This window comes from Erythrolamprus reginae, chromosome 7 (genome assembly GCF_031021105.1).
Source record: "Erythrolamprus reginae isolate rEryReg1 chromosome 7, rEryReg1.hap1, whole genome shotgun sequence".
In the NCBI taxonomy this organism is placed as follows: Eukaryota; Metazoa; Chordata; class Lepidosauria; order Squamata; family Dipsadidae; genus Erythrolamprus; species Erythrolamprus reginae.
The window spans coordinates 59,314,853-59,336,215 of record NC_091956.1 but is presented as its reverse complement, the minus strand read 5'-3'; the positions used below and the strand labels follow the sequence as shown (position 1 = coordinate 59,336,215).

The 21,363-nt window shown below is 36.4% G+C and overlaps 1 protein-coding gene across 1 annotated transcript in view; it reads left to right on the top strand.

The window, feature by feature from the left end:
- PRDM5 (PR/SET domain 5) overlaps positions 1 to 21,363 on the top strand; it is a 98,365-nt gene that overhangs the window by 50,357 nt on the left and 26,645 nt on the right. Inside the window, exons 9-12 of the mRNA XM_070756627.1 lie at positions 5,551 to 5,645; positions 12,017 to 12,110; positions 16,328 to 16,488; positions 18,291 to 18,384. Coding sequence (XP_070612728.1) covers positions 5,551 to 5,645; positions 12,017 to 12,110; positions 16,328 to 16,488; positions 18,291 to 18,384 — 444 coding nt within the window. The remainder of the gene's footprint in view (positions 1 to 5,550; positions 5,646 to 12,016; positions 12,111 to 16,327; positions 16,489 to 18,290; positions 18,385 to 21,363) is intronic.

The window sequence follows — 21,363 nt, the reverse complement described above, 5'->3', positions numbered from 1 at the left end:
TGGAAATGTATTTTCAGGTTTGAACTGTCAGCTATGATCAATCCACTCTGTTGAGATTTTGATCACCTAAATTTGTAACATTGTTATGGATAGCTTTCCATTTATATCTCAAATATAAAGAGAAGGCAGATGTGTAAGAGAAAAATAGTAAATAGGAGAAAATCGGATGCATCTTCATTATAGATTGAATCTGCAGGCGAAAGGTGACAAGACAGATCTCCTTTGAGTTGATTCAATAATTTTGTGTTTAGCTTCTTAAGAAATCACAAGCTCCACTTGCTATTTGGAGTTTATTGATAAAATGTAAGATCTCTGGATTTGAAAGTACAATGAAACATTAAACAACAGTCATGGGTGTTATCGATATAATACATATATGGAAACTGGGTGGCAGAATAGGTAAAGGAAAAGGTTTAAGCAAACATATAAAACATATAAAATCATGCTTAGCATTGAAATCCCATTTGAATGGGATCTCTTTTTCAAAAAGTAAGCAAGGGACTCTGTATGTGCTATAAATTCAGGAGATAAGTGATAGTAGAAATATGGAAATTCCGGAAAGTGTTGCACGTATAATTACAATTTTATGCATGGTATGTCTGTATGTATGTTTGGTTTTATAATAAGGGTTTTTAACTGTTTTAATATTGGATTGTTATATGTGGTTTTTGTTACTGTTGTTAGCCGCCCCGAGGCTGCGGAGAGGAGCGGCATACAAATCCAATAAATAATAATAGTATATGATAATTTGGGTAAATGGAGAAACCAATACATTGTATCTACCAGAAATGGACACATCTAGATATCTTTAGAAGCAATATAGTAGCTCAAATAATCAGATAGGATCATTTCTTCATCCAATTATAAAAATCAATTTGGTTTTCATCTGCTCAGTTGATTGTTCAAAATACATGAGAGATTTGATGTATACATCTCATAAGGACTAATGGAGTATTCAACAAACAATATAATGTTATTTGGTGTTTAAACTTTACACTGTGTCGTAGATAGTTCGTGAACAAGATAGGTGCTCTCTAATTCAGCACAGATATAGGATTAATGGGAAAAGAAGGTTATCGTAACCAGCATGATAAATCTTTTCTTTCTTAGATAGATCAATCGGTATAACATTTTTGACAGATGACAGAAATAATGTCCTTTTGAGATGCAAGGAATGGCTATGTCAGGCCTTGGAAGCAGTAGATCTTGCATGCTATATAGTCAAATACAGTGTTCCCTCGATTTTCGCGGGTTCAAACTTTGCGAAAAATCTATATCACAGGTTTTCAAAAATATTAATTAAAAAATACTTCACGGTTTTTTTTCCTATACTGTACCACATTTTTTTTCTCCGCCTGATGATGTCATATGTCATCGCCAAACTTTCATCTGCCTTTAATAAATATTTTTTTTAATAAACTTTAATAAATAAACATGGTGAGTAATAATCTAAATAGTTGCTAAGGGAATGGGAAATTGCAATTTAGGGGTTTAAAGTGTTAAGGGAAGGCTTGTGATACTGTTCATAGCCACAAATAGTGTATTTACTTCCACATCTCTACTTTGTGGAAATTCGACTTTTGCGGGCGGTCTCGGAACGCATCTCCCGCGAAAATCGAGGGAACACTGTATAGTCAAATAAACACAATCTCAGTGAATATGTGGATTATGGGCCCGAAGCAGTCTATCCCATTACTCAGTTGCAGATGGCTAACTAAGGCACTCGACTTAGATGTTCCAGATGATGGAATTTACAGGCTGAGCTGAAAAAGTATTTCAGCAGTGGAACCTTCTATTCAACTTTACTTCACGCCTCACAGGTTGAAATTAATCTAGTTTAAGTTTCAACTAAAACAAGGATGGGCAATCTTAGCATTTGTTTTTCCGTTTTGTCATGAGTAATGAAAATCGCTTTGGTGATGAAAAATGGATAGACTGTAGCACACAGGAATGTTTAGGAGAGGGTTCCCAGTTTTTCTGGGCAGTGGAGGTATGAAATTCCTTTCCACATCTGTCTCGTCTTCTATTTTGTATAATACTATTTTGGGGTTAATGCTACATATAGTGTGTCTCCTGCCTCATAACAGTGGGAAGCAGCACCACTGATTAGTAGTAATCACGTTGCTGCACTTAGTTAACACAAAGGGAGGCCACATAGACAAAAAGGAGTTTGAACTATATGTGTTCCTGATGTCTTAGATTGCCTATTCTTGTAGTGAAAGTTTTGACAAGCTACGTTTATTTTCGGTGTGAAAAGTCTAGCTGTGAATTGAGGTGTGCATCATGTTAGATAATAAAAGAAAATACCTGGTTACTAGATAAGAGCCAGGGTGGCGTAGCAGGTAGAGTGCTGTACTGCAGGCCACTGAAGCTGACTGTAGATCTGTAGGTCAGTTGTTCAAATCTCATCACCGGCTCAAGGATGATTCAGCCTTCCATCCTTCCGAGGTGGGTAAAATGAGGACCCGGATTGTGGGGGCAATATGCTGGCTCTGTTAAAAAGTGCTATTGCTAACATGTTGTAAGCCACCCTGAGTCTAAAGAGAAGGGCGGCATAAAAATCAAATAAAGGAAGGAAGGAAGGAAGAAGGAAAGAAAGAAAGAAAGAAAGAAAGAAAGAAAGAAAGAAAGCAGGCCATGGATAATTCTCTGCTTACTTTTTCAATACCTCAGCATGATTCTATTTTTTTAAAAAATGAACTCATAAATTATTTAACTCAAAATATTTCATGTTCAACGTTAAATAAGGGAACCCAGAAGCTTGTAGGGGACTGTTAGAGTTGTGTTCTATTTCATTTAAAAAAATAATTCTCTGAGGAATCAAGGCTGTTTTGGTTGTCTGAAATCCAGATCTGAATCTAGACTAAAATGAATTTATAAATACTTAATACGATTGATCCTTGTTAAGCTTGAAAGGCTGGCAAGCTGAGAAAACAAGAATCATTTAGATTTTGGAAAAATGTTTATTGCATACATGTATACACACACACACACACACACTTCATGGAATGTGATTCTGTGTGGCATACAACAATCCAATAAAACAATAAAATAAACAAAACAATAATTACTTAAAGCCATTATATAATCATTCTTAGTGGTGCTTCAGTGGTTAGAATGCAGGACTGCAAGCTACTTCTGCTGCCTGAAATTTGGCAGTTCAGATCTCAACAGCTTCAAGGTTGACTCAGCCTTCCGTCCTTCCAGCGTTGGTAAAATGGGGACCCAGATTGTTAGGGGCAATATCCTGACTCTGTAAACCTCTGTAAAACACTGCGAAGCATATATAAGTCTAAGTGTTCTTGCTATTGCTATTAAGGGCATATAAAATTATAAAAGTAGAACCAAACCAAGAAAAGAAAATAATGGACCAAGGAATGTAAATAATAATGGATAATAATAATAATATTGAATAATGGACCTAATTCCTGAATCCCCAGATTTGCTGATATAACCAGGTGTTGAAGGATGTTCAAAAGTTCAGGAGAGAGAAGACTGATTTTATTTTTAGCGGGAAGATAATTCCACAACCTCCAGAAAAGGCTGCTTGCTTGGGGGCCACTAAATGTAGCTTTCTAGATGATGCAAATTTTAAAATCACAAGCTAAACAATGCCGCTTGGCGGGACCCAGGGGAAGAGCCTTCTCTGTGGCGGCCCTGGGCCTCTGGAACCAACTCCCCCCCAGAGATTAGAATTGCCCCCACCCTCCTTGCCTTTCGTAAGCTACTTAAAACCCACCTCTGCCACCAGGCATGTAGGAACTGAGATACTCTTTCCCCCTAGGCCGTTACAATTTTATGCATGGTATGGCTGTATGTCTGTTTGGTTTTTATTATAATGGGTTTTTAATTGTTTTTAGTATTGGATTATTATTATATGCTGTCTTATTATTGCTGTTAGCCGCCCCGAGTCTTTGGAGAGGGACGGCATACAAATCCAATAGATAGATAGATAGATAGATAGATAGATAGATAGATAGATAGATAGATAGATAGATAGATAGATAGATAGATAGATAGACAGACAGACAGACAGACAGATAGATAAATAAATAGCTTCTCAAACTAATTTTCTTGCACATCTTCGGAGAGGGGTGGCATACAAATCTAACATATTATTATTATTATTATTATTATTATTATTTATTATTATTCTCACGTTGCTCTGGTGTAATATGCCCTGTGCAAGTAATTGTGATGTAGTATGTCCTAGTCTGCTAATTGGTACAGAAATATGCAGTGAAATAAATAGGAGGGTGTATTAATTTTGTGAAGGGAGTATTTAAAAAACAACAACACAGAATGTTAGTTAAGGAGACTGGTTGTCCCACAAACTTTTGAATCTAGCCCCAACATAGATATGCAGACCTCACTATTATTACCAAGGAACTATACCGATTATTTTATTGATTTGAAACTTGTATAATAGCTTTGCTGGGAATAGTATCAAGTTTGTGTGTAGCTCTTCTTTCTGCTGTGAAAGAGCTATGTGTGTTTTGGTAAATACATAGAATGAACATCTTTTTGAACATCATTCCAATTTTTTATTGGCTTGCAATATTAAGGTTGCTAAATCTTATTTGCCTCTGGTAATCCCTTCTGTTATTTCTACAATGCTTAGATCAGTAGTTTAGAGCTAAAAAGACCAGCAAAATCTGTTAAAGGGAACATTGGCAACTAAGCAGAATAAATACATACATACATAAATAAACAGAATAAACTGTTTATTTGTCTGAAGGTTGATATGCTAAATTAACAATTTTGTATGCAAACAAGATATCCAAGCCTATATACAGTATTCCTACAGCCACACTGTAGGCGTGGCTTATGCATTTTGTTACAACATCTTTCAGTGCAAATTGAAATCTATTTTATTGCACATATTTCACCAAACTGCATCTTAGGCAGTGATGGGCTCCTATGGGTACGGTCAGGTACGCAGTACCGGTAGCAAAATTTTGATCAGGTACACAATACCGATAGCAAAAAATTTGTTTTCTTTTTTTCCCTTCTGGGCTCTGGGTATGTTTTTCCTATTGCAGTAAATGAGGTTGAATGTGTATAATTTTAGAAGAGCTGTGTATGTGTGTGTGTACATACACTTTATATAGTAGATAATTGAGTGGGCTACTGCCCGGATGGGGGGGGGAACGCAGTGGGTAGCGAAAATGGAGCTCTACCCCAGAGCACTCAATTTGCACTGAAAGATGTTGTAACAAAATGCATAAGCCACGCCTACAGTGTGGTAGTAAAAATTTTGGTAGCCCATCACTGACCTTAGATAATGTTTGTGTTACTATTTTAATCATTTCTTGACATAAGAGTCAAATCAGAGATTCTTAATCACCTTAATAAATGTTTTGTACTTAACATTATGCTAAATAACCATTTAAAAAAAAATAATCCAGAAGTTGTTTAAGGAGTTCCAAACTCAGAATAGCTGCTCACCTAACTAAAATCATAAGTGTTTTATTAAATGGGGGGAATTTTTCACTCATGCATATGCCAGATGTACAGCCCTAGAGACTGAACGCTTATATTTATCCACAGAACAGGTACAGCACAATCAGCCGCAGTGCAAGCTTCCCCACAGCAAAGTCTCATCCAAATGTCTCAGCCCGGTTTTGGAGGATACATCAGTTGAGGTGAGAAGGTAGCTCAGTCTCTTTCTACCGGGACTTTATTTGGCTTCTCTTAGCAGCAACCCTATTACTGATGCAGACTTTGCATAAAAGCATCCTGAGCTTTTTTTACAAACTGCTTCCAGAAAAAGGTCTAACATCACTTTTGACATAATGTATGCCTATGTAATTGAGGGACAATTTGGAAACACAGCACCATGCACTTTCTGTGTGTATATATATATACCCACTAAAACTCTCATTGTGTATTGGACAAAAAATAAATAAATAAAAAATAAATAAGTTTCCAAGCTGCTTCCCAAACATTAGCAGAAAATATCAGCTGAGAAGAATGGGTTACTTGTTTTCGCTGGTCTCCTGATTTAATCCAGAAGGCGGAGAAAACTATAAATCTCATATAATTTTTCTCAGAAATTATGAGCCTTTCATTAAAGATGGACTATCAGAATTAGGGCTGATTCCTGACTGTATTTGTATTTTGTATTTATTAGATTTGTATGCCGCACCTCTCCGAAGACTCCGGGTGGCTAACAGCAATATAAAAAGACAATGTAAACAAATTTAATATTAAAACAATCTAAAAAAACCCCAATTTAAAGAACCACTCATACATACAAGCATACCATGAATAAATTCTATAAGCCTAGGGGGGAGGGAAATTTCAATTCCCCCATGCCTGACGACAGAGGTGGGTTTTAAGGAGCTTGTGAAAGGCAAGGAGGGTGGGGGCAACTCTGATATCTGGGGGGAGCTGGTTCCAGAGGGCCGGGGCCGCCACAGAGAAGGCTCTTCTCCTGGGTCCCGCCAAACGACATTGCTTAGTCGATGGGACCCGGAGAAGGCCAACTCTGTAAATTAAGAATAACATGCTTTTAAAAAAATTGAATAGAAGACCTGTCCTGTCCTTTTTTTCCTTTTTCTGGAGAAACATGGAACCTTTAAAAAACTAAAACAGTATCTTTTGGTCTGAGCACTCTCCAGATATTTTAACACAACGCTCAGAAACCTTTCAATGCATGCTGATTGGAAAATAAGAGAAGAAAGAAAGAGTTTTATGATAAGATGCTATGAATATGGAAATGAAGTTGTGGATATAGAAAAAAATACACTAACAAAGAAATTTGAGAAAGTGCATCTGTGTGTATCTTGCCTAGAGTGTTTTCAGCCTGAACCGAGAGTATTATTTGCAGTTGAAAACAGGTGGCAAGGTCTTGTCTTCTTCTAAAACAGGGCCCTCAATCTGTTTGAGATAAGGAATACAACTGACATTTTAATGGCACATTATTGGAGGGAGGATGTTCATTCTCAAAATGATTATGAAGAAGGATGAAGCCAGTGACAAAACACTACCTTTCATTTGCTTATTATTGAAATTTATACATCTTATCCAAAGATAAATTGAGTGTTTTCCTGCTACACTGCTAGTTGCGACAGAGGCGGAATGAGAATGCGGACACAAAGACCTGGATGAAATGGGTTATTTTATTATCTAACAAGCCACCCTGAGTCCTCGGAGAGGGGCGGCATAAAAATGTAATAAATTATTATTATTATTATTAATTAATATTCTTAAAATAACTGATTATTGACTAATCATCAGGACCTGCAGAGATCAATCATAAAACCGGTTGGAAATTCCTGATGTTAACCTTACTAGGAAACTATGGGAATAGTTCCTTGCCGATTAAGGTGAGAGGTCAAACCCATCACCATGTTCTAGGCCACTCCCACAAAGCATGTAGGAGGGGCTTACTGTCCCATCTCCATCCGAGGAAAGGTTAGGTGAGTCCCAAGATCATCCCCCTCTCCAATTGCTCAGGTGGGTAGCCACCCGGAGTTCCCGGCGAGGAGCCGCCCATCACCTCCCAAAAGATGCCCTAAAGGAGAACACGCAGCTGATACTGCTGCCCATTTCCTCCCCTTACCTGCCAAAACCCCAGTGACCAAAGCGATGAGCCAATTGTAACCAGATTAAAACTAATGTGCGCCGCACCGCCTAACTTGTCCATTCTCACTCTCCAGTGTGAAGTAGGTGAAAAAACGGCCACAACAAAGGTTGAAACAGTAAAAAATTCCTATTTGGCCCCTGAAAGGCGACCCCTAGAAGCACACTGCAAAATAGAGGAGGGTGGGGCAGGTGTTCGCTCCTGGGATGACAGTCAGGGGCAAAAAGGAGGAGTCCCCCTTGCGTAGCCCTATTTATAGGGCTCACTGCGCATGGCCCCGGCTGTCAAAACCCAGCTTCGACTGGTTGCCTAGGCAACCAGAAGCTGAGGCAATGAGAGAAGCGTTGTGTCGCCCTGCTTTCAGGGCACGCAGACACACCCCTGGGCTCAGCCGAAGCCTCGGCTGGTTGCCAGGGACAATGGGAGATCGCGCGATATCTTGCGCAATTTCACCCATGCTGGCATCAGCGCCGGAAGTCGCGTTCCTGGCCAGCCCCGTCGCATATCCAGCTGGCTGTTTAATCGGCCGGCTGTTCATTTCTCTTATGCAGCACTGCACATCAAGACAACTAACACAAGCAGTTTTCCCCCCGAATTTCATCACTCTGATAAATAAATAATTCTCTCGCCACTGTCAAACTATTCACTAAGGCTGCACTAGTATTATTATTAGTCTTATCACCATTCCTATCACCCATCTCCTCCCACTTATGACTGTATGACTGTAACTTGTTGCTTGTATCCTTACAATTTACATTAATATTGATTGTTTCCTGATTCCTTATTTGTACCCTATGACAATCATTAAGTGTTGTACCTCATGATTCTTGACAAATGTATCTTTTATTTTATATACACTGAGAACATATGCACCTTGTGTATCCAATCACACTTGGCCAATAAAGAATTCTATTCTATTCTATCCTATTCTAACCAACCCCTATCTTACTGCTATTGGTGGATCTTTTTTTCCCCTGGTGCTGGTGATTTACAAAGCCCTGGAGTGCATCCTTTTTTTTTTTATTCTCTAAAAATTCCTGTTAGCCTATGAAGTCTTCACAAATGTTCTTGGAATATGACACTGAAATGTAAAAAAACAGAGCTGGAGTTTAAAAGTTTCAGGTTTGGACAAGGACCTGATAGATGCTCATAATATTCATTGGCATCTTCCCAACATTACACTGGGCTTTGCTTTGTTGTGCCATTTTTATCCTCACTCTCAATCTCTATGAAGAAAAGCTCCTTTTATTTGCTTTTTGCCTCTTGCTGTTGTTGCAGAGCTACAAAATTACACATTCCTCTCCCCCCCCCCCCCCCGTTTCAAGGTTGCATCTTTTATAAGAAATTGTGTTGTGTTAACACAGGGGGAGACGTCTCAAGCAGTGTTCCCTCTAATTTTTTTGGGGGGGGGGCCGAAAAGTATAGTGTCTGAGTGGCAGTCCCTTCGGGACTGGGTGGCACAGAAATAATAAATAAATAAACAAATAAACAAACAAACAAACAAATAAAAAACCCACCCTGTTTTGCCTCAGAGAATTTCAAAATAAAGTATTGTACTGTGTGTCTATAACAGTGAGCTCATAATAGGGCAACTCTATTAATATCAAAATGCCACTTAAATAGTTGAGCTAGTTTCAAAATAGATTTTGATTTCCTTTCTCTCTTCCTTACTCCCATTCTTTTTCTTTCTCTTTTCCTTCCTCTCTTTTTTCTATCTGTTTCTCTCTCTTCCTCTCTCTCTCCTTCCCTCTCACTCTTTCCCTCTCGGCTTCTGGGCAGGTTTGAAAAACTCTGAGTTGATGATGATTTTTAAGTGAGCGATTGCTCACTGCTCAGCTTAGAGGGGACTATGGTCTCAAGTAGCAGGGCAGAAAGGCAGCACAAGGTCCTGCAATTTTCTCAGTAGCCTGCTCTTCCACAGCAAGGAATGGTCTGAAGAGGGCTTGGAGACTCACTCAAATATAAATGTTTGTTCAGTGTATATTTACAGTCTCTGTTCCTGAAACTAATGTGGATAAATCTTAATTGACAATAGGAAGATACTTGTTGTATACCAAAATACTAAAAACAACATTAAACTTTTACTTAAGTATGAAGAGAGCAGTTATGATTCATTTCCTGAAGCTCTTGTTCAAGTGTTGCTCTTTCTTTACACAGTTATAATGTATTAGGAATCCTAAAGCCTTCAGTCAGATTTGGAGACTTCTCAATCTTCTCAATACTTGTAAGAATATGACTGACTGAGATTCAAGACATGGCATTTTTAGTCTTTATGTTACAAAAATAAGATTCTATAGAAGTTTATTTGATTCATCTCTCTTAAATTTCAGCTGAGCTGGTAAGGGTTATTGCATCATCAAGTTTTAAGGATTTAAAAACAAATTCTACTAATAATAGATAACATATTTGCCCAGTTTCCATTTAGTCAACTTGTCTCTGAGATCTTCTACATAGTCTGCATTGGTTGCCGATCAGTTTTCGGTCACAATTCAAAGTGTTGGTTATGACCTATAAAGCCCTTCGTGGCACCGGACCAGATTATCTCAGGGACCACCTTCTGCTGCACGAATCCCAGCGACCAGTTAAGTCCCACAGAGTGGGCCTTCTCCGGGTCCCGTCAACTAAACAATGTCGTTTGGCGGGGCCCAGGGGAAGAGTCTTCTCCGTGGCAGCACCGGCCCTCTGGAACCAACTCCCCCCGGAGATTAGAATTGCCCTCACTCTCCTCGCCTTTCGTAAGCTCCTTAAAACCCACCTCTGCCGTCAGGCATGGGGGAACTGAGATACTCTTTCCCCCTAGGCCTTTACAATTTATGCATGGTATGTTTGCTTGTATGTATGATTAGTTTTACAATAAGGGTTTTTTAGTTGTTTTAGTATTGGATTTACATGCTGTTTTTTATTGTTGTTGTTAGCCGCCCCAAGTCTATGGAGAGGGGTGTCATACAAATCCAATAAATAAATAAATGAATAAACAAACAAACAAACAAACAAACAAACAAACAAGCTTGAAGAATCCAGTAGAAAAATAGGAGATTTTGCTTATTTATGTAATGGTAGATAAAAATCCTTTCAGAAAGAGAATTTCTTCTTGTTATGATTCCATAAATTTGAGGTAGAGGAGCTGTGGTGGTTAGAATGCACTATTCCAAGCTAACTCAGCCCACATCCAGGAGTTCAATTCTGATTAACACAAGGTTGACTCAGCCTTCCATTATTTTAGGGTCGATTGTTGGGGCAATATGCTTAATTTGTAAATGTGCTCATAGTGTGCTGCAAAGCATGTTATGGAGCACTATATAAGTTTAAGTGCTATTACTATTGTCTACTGATATTTTAATGTAATTAAGCATTAGAATCTCGATACGATTAAACTTTTCTTAAAAAATTGAAGCAGACCAGTGGGACTTATTTTTCTTTATTTTAGTAGACATAAATAGGGTCTCTCCATAGATAATGTTTGTAAGAATGAATCAAATAGGGAAAAGCTTTTGCCCTAAAGTCTTGCACTGTATTTAGCTTGGGAACTTAAGATAATCATTTAAACATAATAAAAACCTAGCTTGAAAAAGCAAAGGCAGACTTTATAGGCAGGACCATCAAAATGTGTTATTTTCTCACTTCTATTTAATAGAATCTCACAGTTTTTCTTCTTATTTGTTTTTTATATTTTCATCTTAACATTGCTTTTCAATATAAGTAAATTCAGCATATACTAGTTGCACATAGCCTTGTGATAATGTGTTTTCTTTAACTTTTAAATCCTTTATTGTTAACGTATTCTGTTAATACCTTGAATATTTTAAAAAATAAGAAAAAGAGTATTTTGTGACATACACATTTATCACATGCTTTAGAGGTAGCACATGGGAAGCCATTCCTCCAAACATTCCAATTTTAGTGCCAAATAATGTTTAATTTGTGACAAAAGAAATTCATCCTAAATTTTTCAACATTTTAAAAGTCAGGTTAAACTATTAACTAAAAATTAGTATTGTTTTATATGAATATCTGTAATATTTAGAGGACCTTTGGGATTTTGCTTTATTAGTGTCAAATAATGCTTAATGTGTGAGAAAAGAAATTCATCCTAAATTTTTCAACATTTTAAAAGGCAGGTTAAACTATTAACTAAAAATTAGTATTGTTTTATATTAATATCTATAATATTTAGAAGACCTTTGAGATTTTGCTTCTTACGGAAACACCAAACAAAACCTATGGTGAAGTTTATGGCCTTTTTATGCACGCTGATATATAATTTACTTATATTTATTTCTTAGATTTATTTACTCAAACTATTAACTTCATTTTTAAGCATGCATAATCAAATGTTTTGTTTTTGTTTGATAAAATAAAACACTATCTATTTGGACCTCAGTCAGCAAACATAGCCATAGTTACAGTATATATATTCTTTATTTACAGACACATTCTGAAGAAAGACCATTTCAATGTGAGGAATGCAAAGCTCTATTCCGAACACCATTCTCTCTACAAAGACATCTTCTGATTCATAATAGTGAGTAGAAATATAGATGATAAAGAGGTTCACAGATATCAAACTCTCAGTAATTGCGAGAATAATGCATTCTTAACTTTCTGATCTAACCAAACATCTTTATTATATTAGAATTTTATGTAAAATGTATGCTGATTTTATATACACACATCCACATAGAATTGCACCTATGGACATGCTAAATAAAATATAAATAGTAAAATTCAATTAATATGAAATCTGCATTTAATCTGTAAATTGAGTATTCATTGCATCTATTTGGTTAAATATAAAAATGGTCGTTATAATGTAGACAATAGATATAATTATTTTCTAGAGGCTTTGCAACAAATATAATATTCAATATGTTTAATGTTCTGATTGTTTTATATTGATGCCATAAGCTTCCCAGTCAATCATTAGTGAGATGGGTGTCATAAAATTAATTAAATAAATAAAATATGGTGAGTTTCAGAAATTATTAATGATTTTTTTAGTGCTTAAAATTATCTAGCCTGAATAGTAAGCTCTTTGGGTTGCTATTTAACCTAGAATGATGAGGTTTGGTAGATTGTTGATTTGAAAATAAGTTGTCCGGGTAAGAAAATACCAGTTTTGACCAATTATGCAGAACTTTTCAAGAATCCTTTCAAGAAGTAAAAACTTTAAATGTTCAATTTTTCAAGAATTAACAACGAATCATGCATATGCTTCAAATGTTCTGAAACTATCAAGAAAAATAAAGATATCATTAAATGCCACCTGTGTGACAACCATGTCCACCTTTTCTGCTTAAAATTAACCAAACATATAGGCAATCTACTACAAACATCAGCTACATTTCCTTGTCTCTGTCCATCATGTTTACCTAAGCTAGAGAATTTAATAATCCTATCTGATAGATTCTGTTCTGTCGGGCTCTCTGGTAGACTCCTCCCAAAAATTCACAGGTAAAATTTCAGACACACACACGTTTGAAAATTCAAAACAATGTTCTTTATAATGAAAATTCACTTAAACCAAGCCTCTTTTGGTATAGCAAAGAGCACTCGTCTCCAAACAAACTGGTAATTTGTACAAGTCCCTTATCAGTTCTGTGATACTTAGCTTGCAGCTGTGGGGAAATTCACAGTCCTTCTTCTTTCACAAAGTGAAACACACTTTGCTCTGCTTTAGTTTCAAAGCCGGGAAAAATCAGTACACAAAAGGTCAAAGTCAGTAAAGCAGTCACGAAACACAATGATCAGATCATCCTCCACAATGGCCAAACCCACAGGCTGCTCTTTATAGCAGCCTCACTAATTACCACAGCCCCACCCAACCACAGGTGGCCTCATTTTCTTTGATAATAATCTCTCAGTTGTTGTTGCCTATGCATCGCTCTCCACATGCGTGGCTGTATCATTAACTCTTGTTCTGAATCCAAGGAGGAGCTAGATAATTGATCTCTTTCTGAGCTGTCTGCCACACTCTCCTCCTCTCTGTCACTCATGTCTTCTTGGTCAGGGGAGCCTTCATCAGCAGATTCCACCAGGGGAAAAAAAGGCCTGCAACATGTGGATATCTCCCCCACATCCACAGTCCTTGGGGCAGGAGCTGGGCCAGAGCTAACCACAACAGATTCGAACCATAAACCATAGAAACATCCATCGAATTGTTAGAAACATGCTTAGTAGCACATTTAGAAGCACATATACAAGCAAGTGTAACAACATGGAAAAGTGAATACCCAACAACACAAAATCCTATCTCAATTCATCAACCACTACCACTACCACAGCCACAACCAGAGCCACAAATATCCACCAATCCAGCAAATAATACCAACCAAGTAAATAACATCTCCCTACTAATCAAAGATGCTGTTGAACAAAAATGTCCAAACATAATTTTATTTGGTCTGTATAACAACGGTGAATCTGATGACAACACTATGGTTCACAACATTATCATTGACTCTCAGACAACAACCTCCTTTCCTGAAGAAATCCTTGAAGGCTCAATGGCCATCTTCTGCAGAATCATTTGCAAAAACGAAACCAGCAAACACAAATTTATTCACAGAATAAATTTCATTGTCAAAACCAACACCAACTATAACAAACTTTGATCAATGCCTGACTTATCCATACAGAAGTGAATCCGCTCCCCTGAATTTGGCTCAGATCTCAAAAGATGTCAAGACAATGGTGTAACTGACTTATATTGAGCACCATGCAGTCTCTATCAAATGTAAATTTTGCAACCCACATCATAACACCCAACCCCCACATCATCCAAAACTAGGCATGCATTCCCTTTACAACTACTGCTGCCCTTAAATGCAAGCTACTTAACCTAAGAAGGCTTGTAAATAAAGTGCCTGAATTCCTTCTCCTATTAAATATGACTATTTTCGACATTATATTTGTCTGCAAAATGAGTCTGAACACATCCCTTCCTGACTCAATTATCATAGAATGAAACTATTATGTTTACTGGTCTGATCATGAACTCCGAAGAAGAGGTGGCGTTGCTTGACAAAATAAATAAAATAAATTAATTAATTATGGTTTTTCTTTACTATACATTTTTGGCAGTTGCTCACATAGGTTTGTAAACAATTGGGATTCATATAATGATTGGTGATGCACACACACACGCACACGAAAATTTTGTTGCAAAGAAAATTTTTATGATGAAAATATTGCATAATATGGCAAAATATTTTATCACTTTCACTTTTGATTTATATATATAAATATAACTTATTATTGGCAAATATCTGGTTATATTTCTCTATTATAAAATTCATTACATGCAATAATTTTCTAGAGACAATTACTTGGTAGTTGTTTTTCTAGTTCCAAGATATTATACAGGTAGTCATTTTTTGTTCTTGTGTCTAGTTGCCTTGCTGTGCAGTGCTCTGTAGCGATGTTTTGAGGGTAGTTTTGACATTTTCTAGCGACGTTTTGATTGGCTGAAAGAAGCCAATCTCTGGGGAAAAATATATTTCAATAAATACATTCAACCTTCTATTTTCTTTTCATCTTTTTTCTATTCTCTTTTCATCCTATACATCAACGACCTCTGCGATAATATCGCAAGTAACTGTGTGCTCTTTGCCGATGATGTAAAACTTTTCAACACCACTGACAACACACTCATTCTCCAAAAAGACCTTGACTATGTTTCAGATTGGTCTAACATCTGGCAACTTCGAATCTCAACCAACAAATGCTCTACCCTCCACATCGGCAAAAAGAACCCAAACCTCATATATGAACTGAACAAACAAATTCTCACAGCAAACCCACACTCAGTAAAAGACCTCGGAATACTAATTTCAAATGACCTAAGTGCTAAAGCCCACTGCAACAATATTGCCAAAAAGGCTTCCAGAGTTGTAAACCTGATTCTACGTAGCTTTTGCTCTGGCAATCTCACACTACTAACCAGAGCCTACAAAACCTATGCCAGGCCCATCCTCGAATATAGCTCATCTGTCTGGAACCCTCACCACATCTCAGACATCAACACTCTCGAAAACGTCCAAAGATACTTCACCAGAAGAGCCCTCCACTCCTCCACCCGAAACAGAATACCCTACGAAAACAGACTATCTATCCTGGATCTTGAAAGCTTAGAACTGCGGCGCCTAAAACAAGATCTAAGTATTGCCCACAAAATCATTCGCTGTAATGTCCTTCCGGTCAATGACTACTTCAGCTTCAACCGCAACAACACAAGAGCATGCAACAGCTTCAAACTCAATGTTAATCACTCCAAACTTGACTGTAAAAAATATGACTTTAACAATCGAGTCGTCGAAGCGTGGAACTCATTACCTGACTCAATAGTGTCAACCCCCAACCCCCAACATTTCTCCCTCAGACTCTCCTCGATTGACCTCTCCAGGTTCCTAAGAGGCCAGTAATGGGCGTACATAAGTGCACTGATGTGCCTTTCGTCCCCTGTCCAATTGTCTTTCCTTTCCATTTTATCATATACAGTATATTCTTTCCTTCCCACCTACTTCTCTTCTTCTTCACTTCCTATCTTTTATATATCACTTAATGTCTATTCCCTTTCATATGTATTGTATATTGGACAAAGAATAAATAAAATAAATAAAAATAAAATAACCAAATAATAAGAGATTGGCTTCTGGGAGTTGAAGTCCAAATACTATATCTCCAAGTTGCCAAGTTTGGGAAACACTGCAATAGATAATATCAACATTTTCTTTGTCTTAGGTGAAAGAACATTTAAGTGTGATCATTGTGATGCTACATTCAAACGGAAGGATACTTTGAATGTTCACATACAAGTTGTTCATGATGGCCATAAGAAATATAAATGTGATCTGTGTGCCAAAGCCTTTGTAACACCATCTGTTTTAAAGAGCCATAAAAAAGTAAGTATAATGAACAAATAACTTCATAAAAGTAGTAAAGAACATGACAATAGGTTTATTGCAGAAAGGTTATTTTAAACAATTCATTTTTTAATGTACAAATATATATTAAATGTACGAAGAAGACAATGCTTTCCCTTTTTTCTTTCTACCAATAATTATAAGTAAAAGGAATTAGGGAGAACTATAAAGAGTATACTCATTCAAATGAATAAAAAGATTTATAACATTTCTATAACATGCATTTCACTTTGACTGGCTACTAGTTAAAAGTGATAGAAATCGAAAAGCTTTGTAAATTGATGTTGTCAATGGCTACTTTAGCTTCAACCACAACACAAGAGCGCACAACAGATATAAACTTAAAGTAAATTTCTCTAAACTCGACTGCAGGAAATATGACTTTAGTAACTGATTAGTTGATGCATGGAATTCAATATCTGACTCTGTAATATCATCATCTAACCCCCAAAACTTTATTCTTAGAATATCCACTGTTGACCTTTCCCAATTCCTAAGAGGTCAGTAAGGGGCGTTCATAAGTGCACCAGAGTGCCTTCTGTCCCCTGTCCTAATGTCTCTATTTTACTAGTATCATGTATATAGATATTGTTATATCTTTGTATACCACCAATGCGTACTTGACAAAACAAACAAACAAACAAATAAAAATGATCTCTTTACCTATGAACTACAGCTTTATCCCTAAAGCGTTTTGCATAAAATTAGAAATATTTTCCAGAAGCTCATGTATATTGGCCACATACCAACTTCTTTTTTTCTAATGATTTTTTTATTCTCAAAAAGTTAAAATACAAAACTCTAAAAAAAAAATTACAAATGAAGATGAGAGAGCATATGCACCAAAGACAAATTCTTTATGTGTCCAATCACACTTGGCCAAGAAAGAATTCTGTTCTGTTCTATTCTATTCTTGCTTGATTGAATGGGATTTAATACATAGTTCAGTTATAATTTTTTTCAATTTTTTCCTTCTGTATGTTTTGCTTATGCTTGGTTCTAACTTATTTTTCAAAATTAGACCTTTTTTTTTGTGTTTGAAAAGGATATAAGAAAGAGATAATACAAACCATGTGGGAAATATTAGAAAAAATAAGTTTTCTAATTCAAATTGATTTAAGAATGCACCCAAATACAAAGCCCTAGTGCGTCTGGTTTATAGAATATTTGAGTATTTCTCCTATATCTCCTATACCTTTCTTCTATTCCTATATCTCTTCTTTTATTCTTTCATTGATATGTTCTATTACTATATCTTCTTTTCTATTATTTCTTAGATATATTTTACTATGAGTATCTCCTCTATAACCTTCATCATGTATTTTACTATGTGTATATAGATATATACCCACTAAAACCCTCATTGTGTATTGGACAAAAAATAAAATTAAATAAATAAATAAATAAATAAGTTGAAACTAATGTCAAGGAAGTAGTTATTAAAGTAAAAGTTCATGTTTAAATGCCACAAACATTTTAACATCCCAGTAAGCATTAATTTATTTTTTATGAACCAAAATGTGCAATAAAAGCCTCATTTGATTGGCCAACTAGAAAATGCAATGTATTTTTCAAGGAAAAGTCAAATTGGTTTAGGAATTTTTATATCGTTGTTGCAAGGTAAAACTTATAAAGAATTTAAAAGCAAAATTTAATATCATTGTGTACCATGTAGCATAGATGAATGATTAAAAAAACTTGGAAGAATAAAATTTAAAAACGAAGAATTAATTTTGCTTTCTTTTGTAAACAAATTAAATATTTATATTTCTCCTTTATAGACTCACACAGGTGAAAAAGAGAAGATTTGTCCATACTGTGGGCAGAAGTTTGCAAGTAATGGAACACTGAGAGTGCATATTCGAAGTCACACAGGTACAATATGCTCAATAATTAGTAGCCTTTTTCTAGCGTGAACTGAGACAATTCCTTATTTTGTATCAGGCTATACTCGATACTTTTGTTTGTTTGTTTGTTTGTTTGTTAGATTTGTATGCCGCCCCTCTCCGCAGACTCGGGGCGGCTAACAGCAGTAAAAAAGACAAATATAACAAATTAATATAAAAAGTAATTTTAAAAACCCCAATTTAAGAGACCAATCACACAAACAGACATACCATGCATAAATTTTATAAGCCTAGGGGAAGAGAATATCTCAATTCCCCCATGCCTGACGACAGAGGTGGGTTTTAAGGAGCTTACGAAAGGCAAGGAGGGTGGGGGCAACCCTGATATCTGGGGGGAGTTGGTTCCAGAGGGTCGGGGCCGCCACAGAGAAGGCTCTTCCCCTGGGTCCCGCCACACGGCATTGTTTAGTTGACGGGACCCGGAGAAGGCCAACTCTGTGGGACCTAACCAGTCACTGGGATTCATGCGGCAGAAGACGGTCCCAGAGATATTCTGGTCCGATGCCATGAAGAGCTTTGTATTTGTATTATTGATGCATGTCTTTTATATTTGTCTTTCATGAACAAATATGAGATTTTTTATAGGTTTAAAGTTATTTCATTACACAGCATCCTTTTTTTTTTTTACCTAGAAATCAAGCAGGGTCAGATGGAAAACACCATGAATCTCGGGGCAATTGGCCAGACTGGAAACTCAGACAGCATGCTAGAAAATGGCAGTGGTAGACTGTTTCTCTATGCCTGCCAAGTAAATGGCATTCATGAAGTCACTAAACAGAAGTCAAATAATTTTAGTTTACCTTTTGTTTTAGAATTCTTGTAGGAGCTCTTTGTATCTTAATAACTTACATATTAACGCTAAATTCTGAATAATAAACGCACACATACACACATATACAAAATTAGAAATTTCTGCCTTTGATAAAAGTAGAATTATAAGTGATCTTAAAACCAAGATCTTCAGCTAGTCTTCATCTTACAACAATTAGTTTACTGACTTAACAAATTTGTTACAACAGCACTGAAAAAAAATAACTTAAGACTGTTTTCCATACTTACGACCATAGTTCCCTCTAAGCTGAGCAGTGAGCAATCGCTCACTTAAAAATCATCATCAACTCAGAGTTTTCCAAACCTGCCCAGAAGCCGAGAGGGAAAGAGTGAGAGGGAAGGAGAGAGAGAGGAAGAGAGGAAGAGAGAGAAACAGATAGAAAAAAGAGAGGAAGGAAAAGAGAAAGAAAAAGAATGGGAGTAAAGAAGAGAGAAAGAAAATCAAAATCTAGTTTGAAACTAGCTCAACTATTTAAGTGGCATTTTGATATTGATAGAGTTGCCCTATTATGAGCTCACTGTTATAGACACACAGTACAGTATTTTATTTTGAAATTCTCTGAGGCAAAACCGGGTGGGTTTTTTATTTGTTTGTTTGTTTGTTTGTTTGTTTGTTTGTTTGTTTGTTTGTTCGTTCGTTCGTTCATTCATTCATTCATTCATTAATTCATTCATTCATTCATTCATTCATTCATTCATTCATTTATTTATTTATTTATTTATTTATTTATTTAATATTTCTGTGCCACCCAGTCCCGAAGGGACTGCCGCTCAGACACTATACTTTTCCTCCCACCCCCCAAAAAAATTAGAGGGAACACTGCTTACGACCCTTGCAGTATCCTATGATCATGTGATCAAAATTCAGACATGTGGCAGTTGACTCATATTTATGACACTTGCAGCATCCCAGGGTCACGTGATCTTCTTTTGCAACCTTTTGATGAGCAAAGTAAATAGGGAAGCTGGATCCACTTATTATTATTATTATTATTATTATTATTATTTATTAGATTTGTATGCCGCCCCTCTCAGCAAACTTGGGGCAGCTCACAGCAATGATGAAAACAATATACAGTAACAAATCTATTATTAAAGTTTAAAATAACAATTTTACATTAAAAAGCCTAAAAAACCCCAATATATAAAAAAGCATATACACAAACATATCATACATACAACTATATAGGCAAGGGGGGGATGTCTCAGTTCCTCCATGCCTGACGACAGAGGTGGGTTTTAAGAAGTTTACTAAAAGCAAGGAGGGTGGGGGCAGTCCTGATCCCTGGGGGGATCTAGTTCCAGGGGGTCAGGGCCACCACAGAGAAGGCTCTTCCCCTGGGTCCCGCCAGACGACATTATTTAGTCGACGGGACCCGTAGAAGGCCACTCTGTGGGACCTAAGCGGCCACTGGGATTCGTGCGGCAGAAGGCGGTCTCACAGATATCCTGGTCCGGTGCCATGATAACCGTGTTAGTAACTTAACAACTGCAATGATTCACTTAACAATTGTGTCAAGAAAGTTTGTGAAATGGGGCAAAACTCACTTAACAAATGTCTCCCTTATCAACAGAGGTTTTGTAATCTTAAGTGAAAGACCACCTGTATTGGATACATGGCAAAAAATATTTTAACCATCATTTGCCAGTTTAGGAAATTATATTAGATTAACCCTCTCCTCCCCATATCTTAGATGTTTTGGTTACTAATTCGAGGGAATTATTTTTGTAAATGTATAAAAATAGGAAATATTTAAGATTTTCATTCATTATAAATGTTGTTCAGATTGCAGAATTTACTTTTAAAAAACTTTTTCTCCAAACTCTTTCTTAGAGATCGATCAACTAAAAGTATTTTAAAAAAGATATATCCCAGAACAAATGTGAAAGTCAAAATAGCATCCACACATAGGGCTTGAATTTTACAGAGTAATAATACAGTGAAAGTATATTGGTTGGAGAAAATAATGAAGAAAAACTAGCAGTTGTTGGAGAAATAATAATAATAATAATAATAATAATAATAATAATAATAATAATAATAATTGTAATAATAATAATTTATTGGATTTGTATGCTGCCCCTATCCGCAGACTCGGGGCAGCTAACACGAATA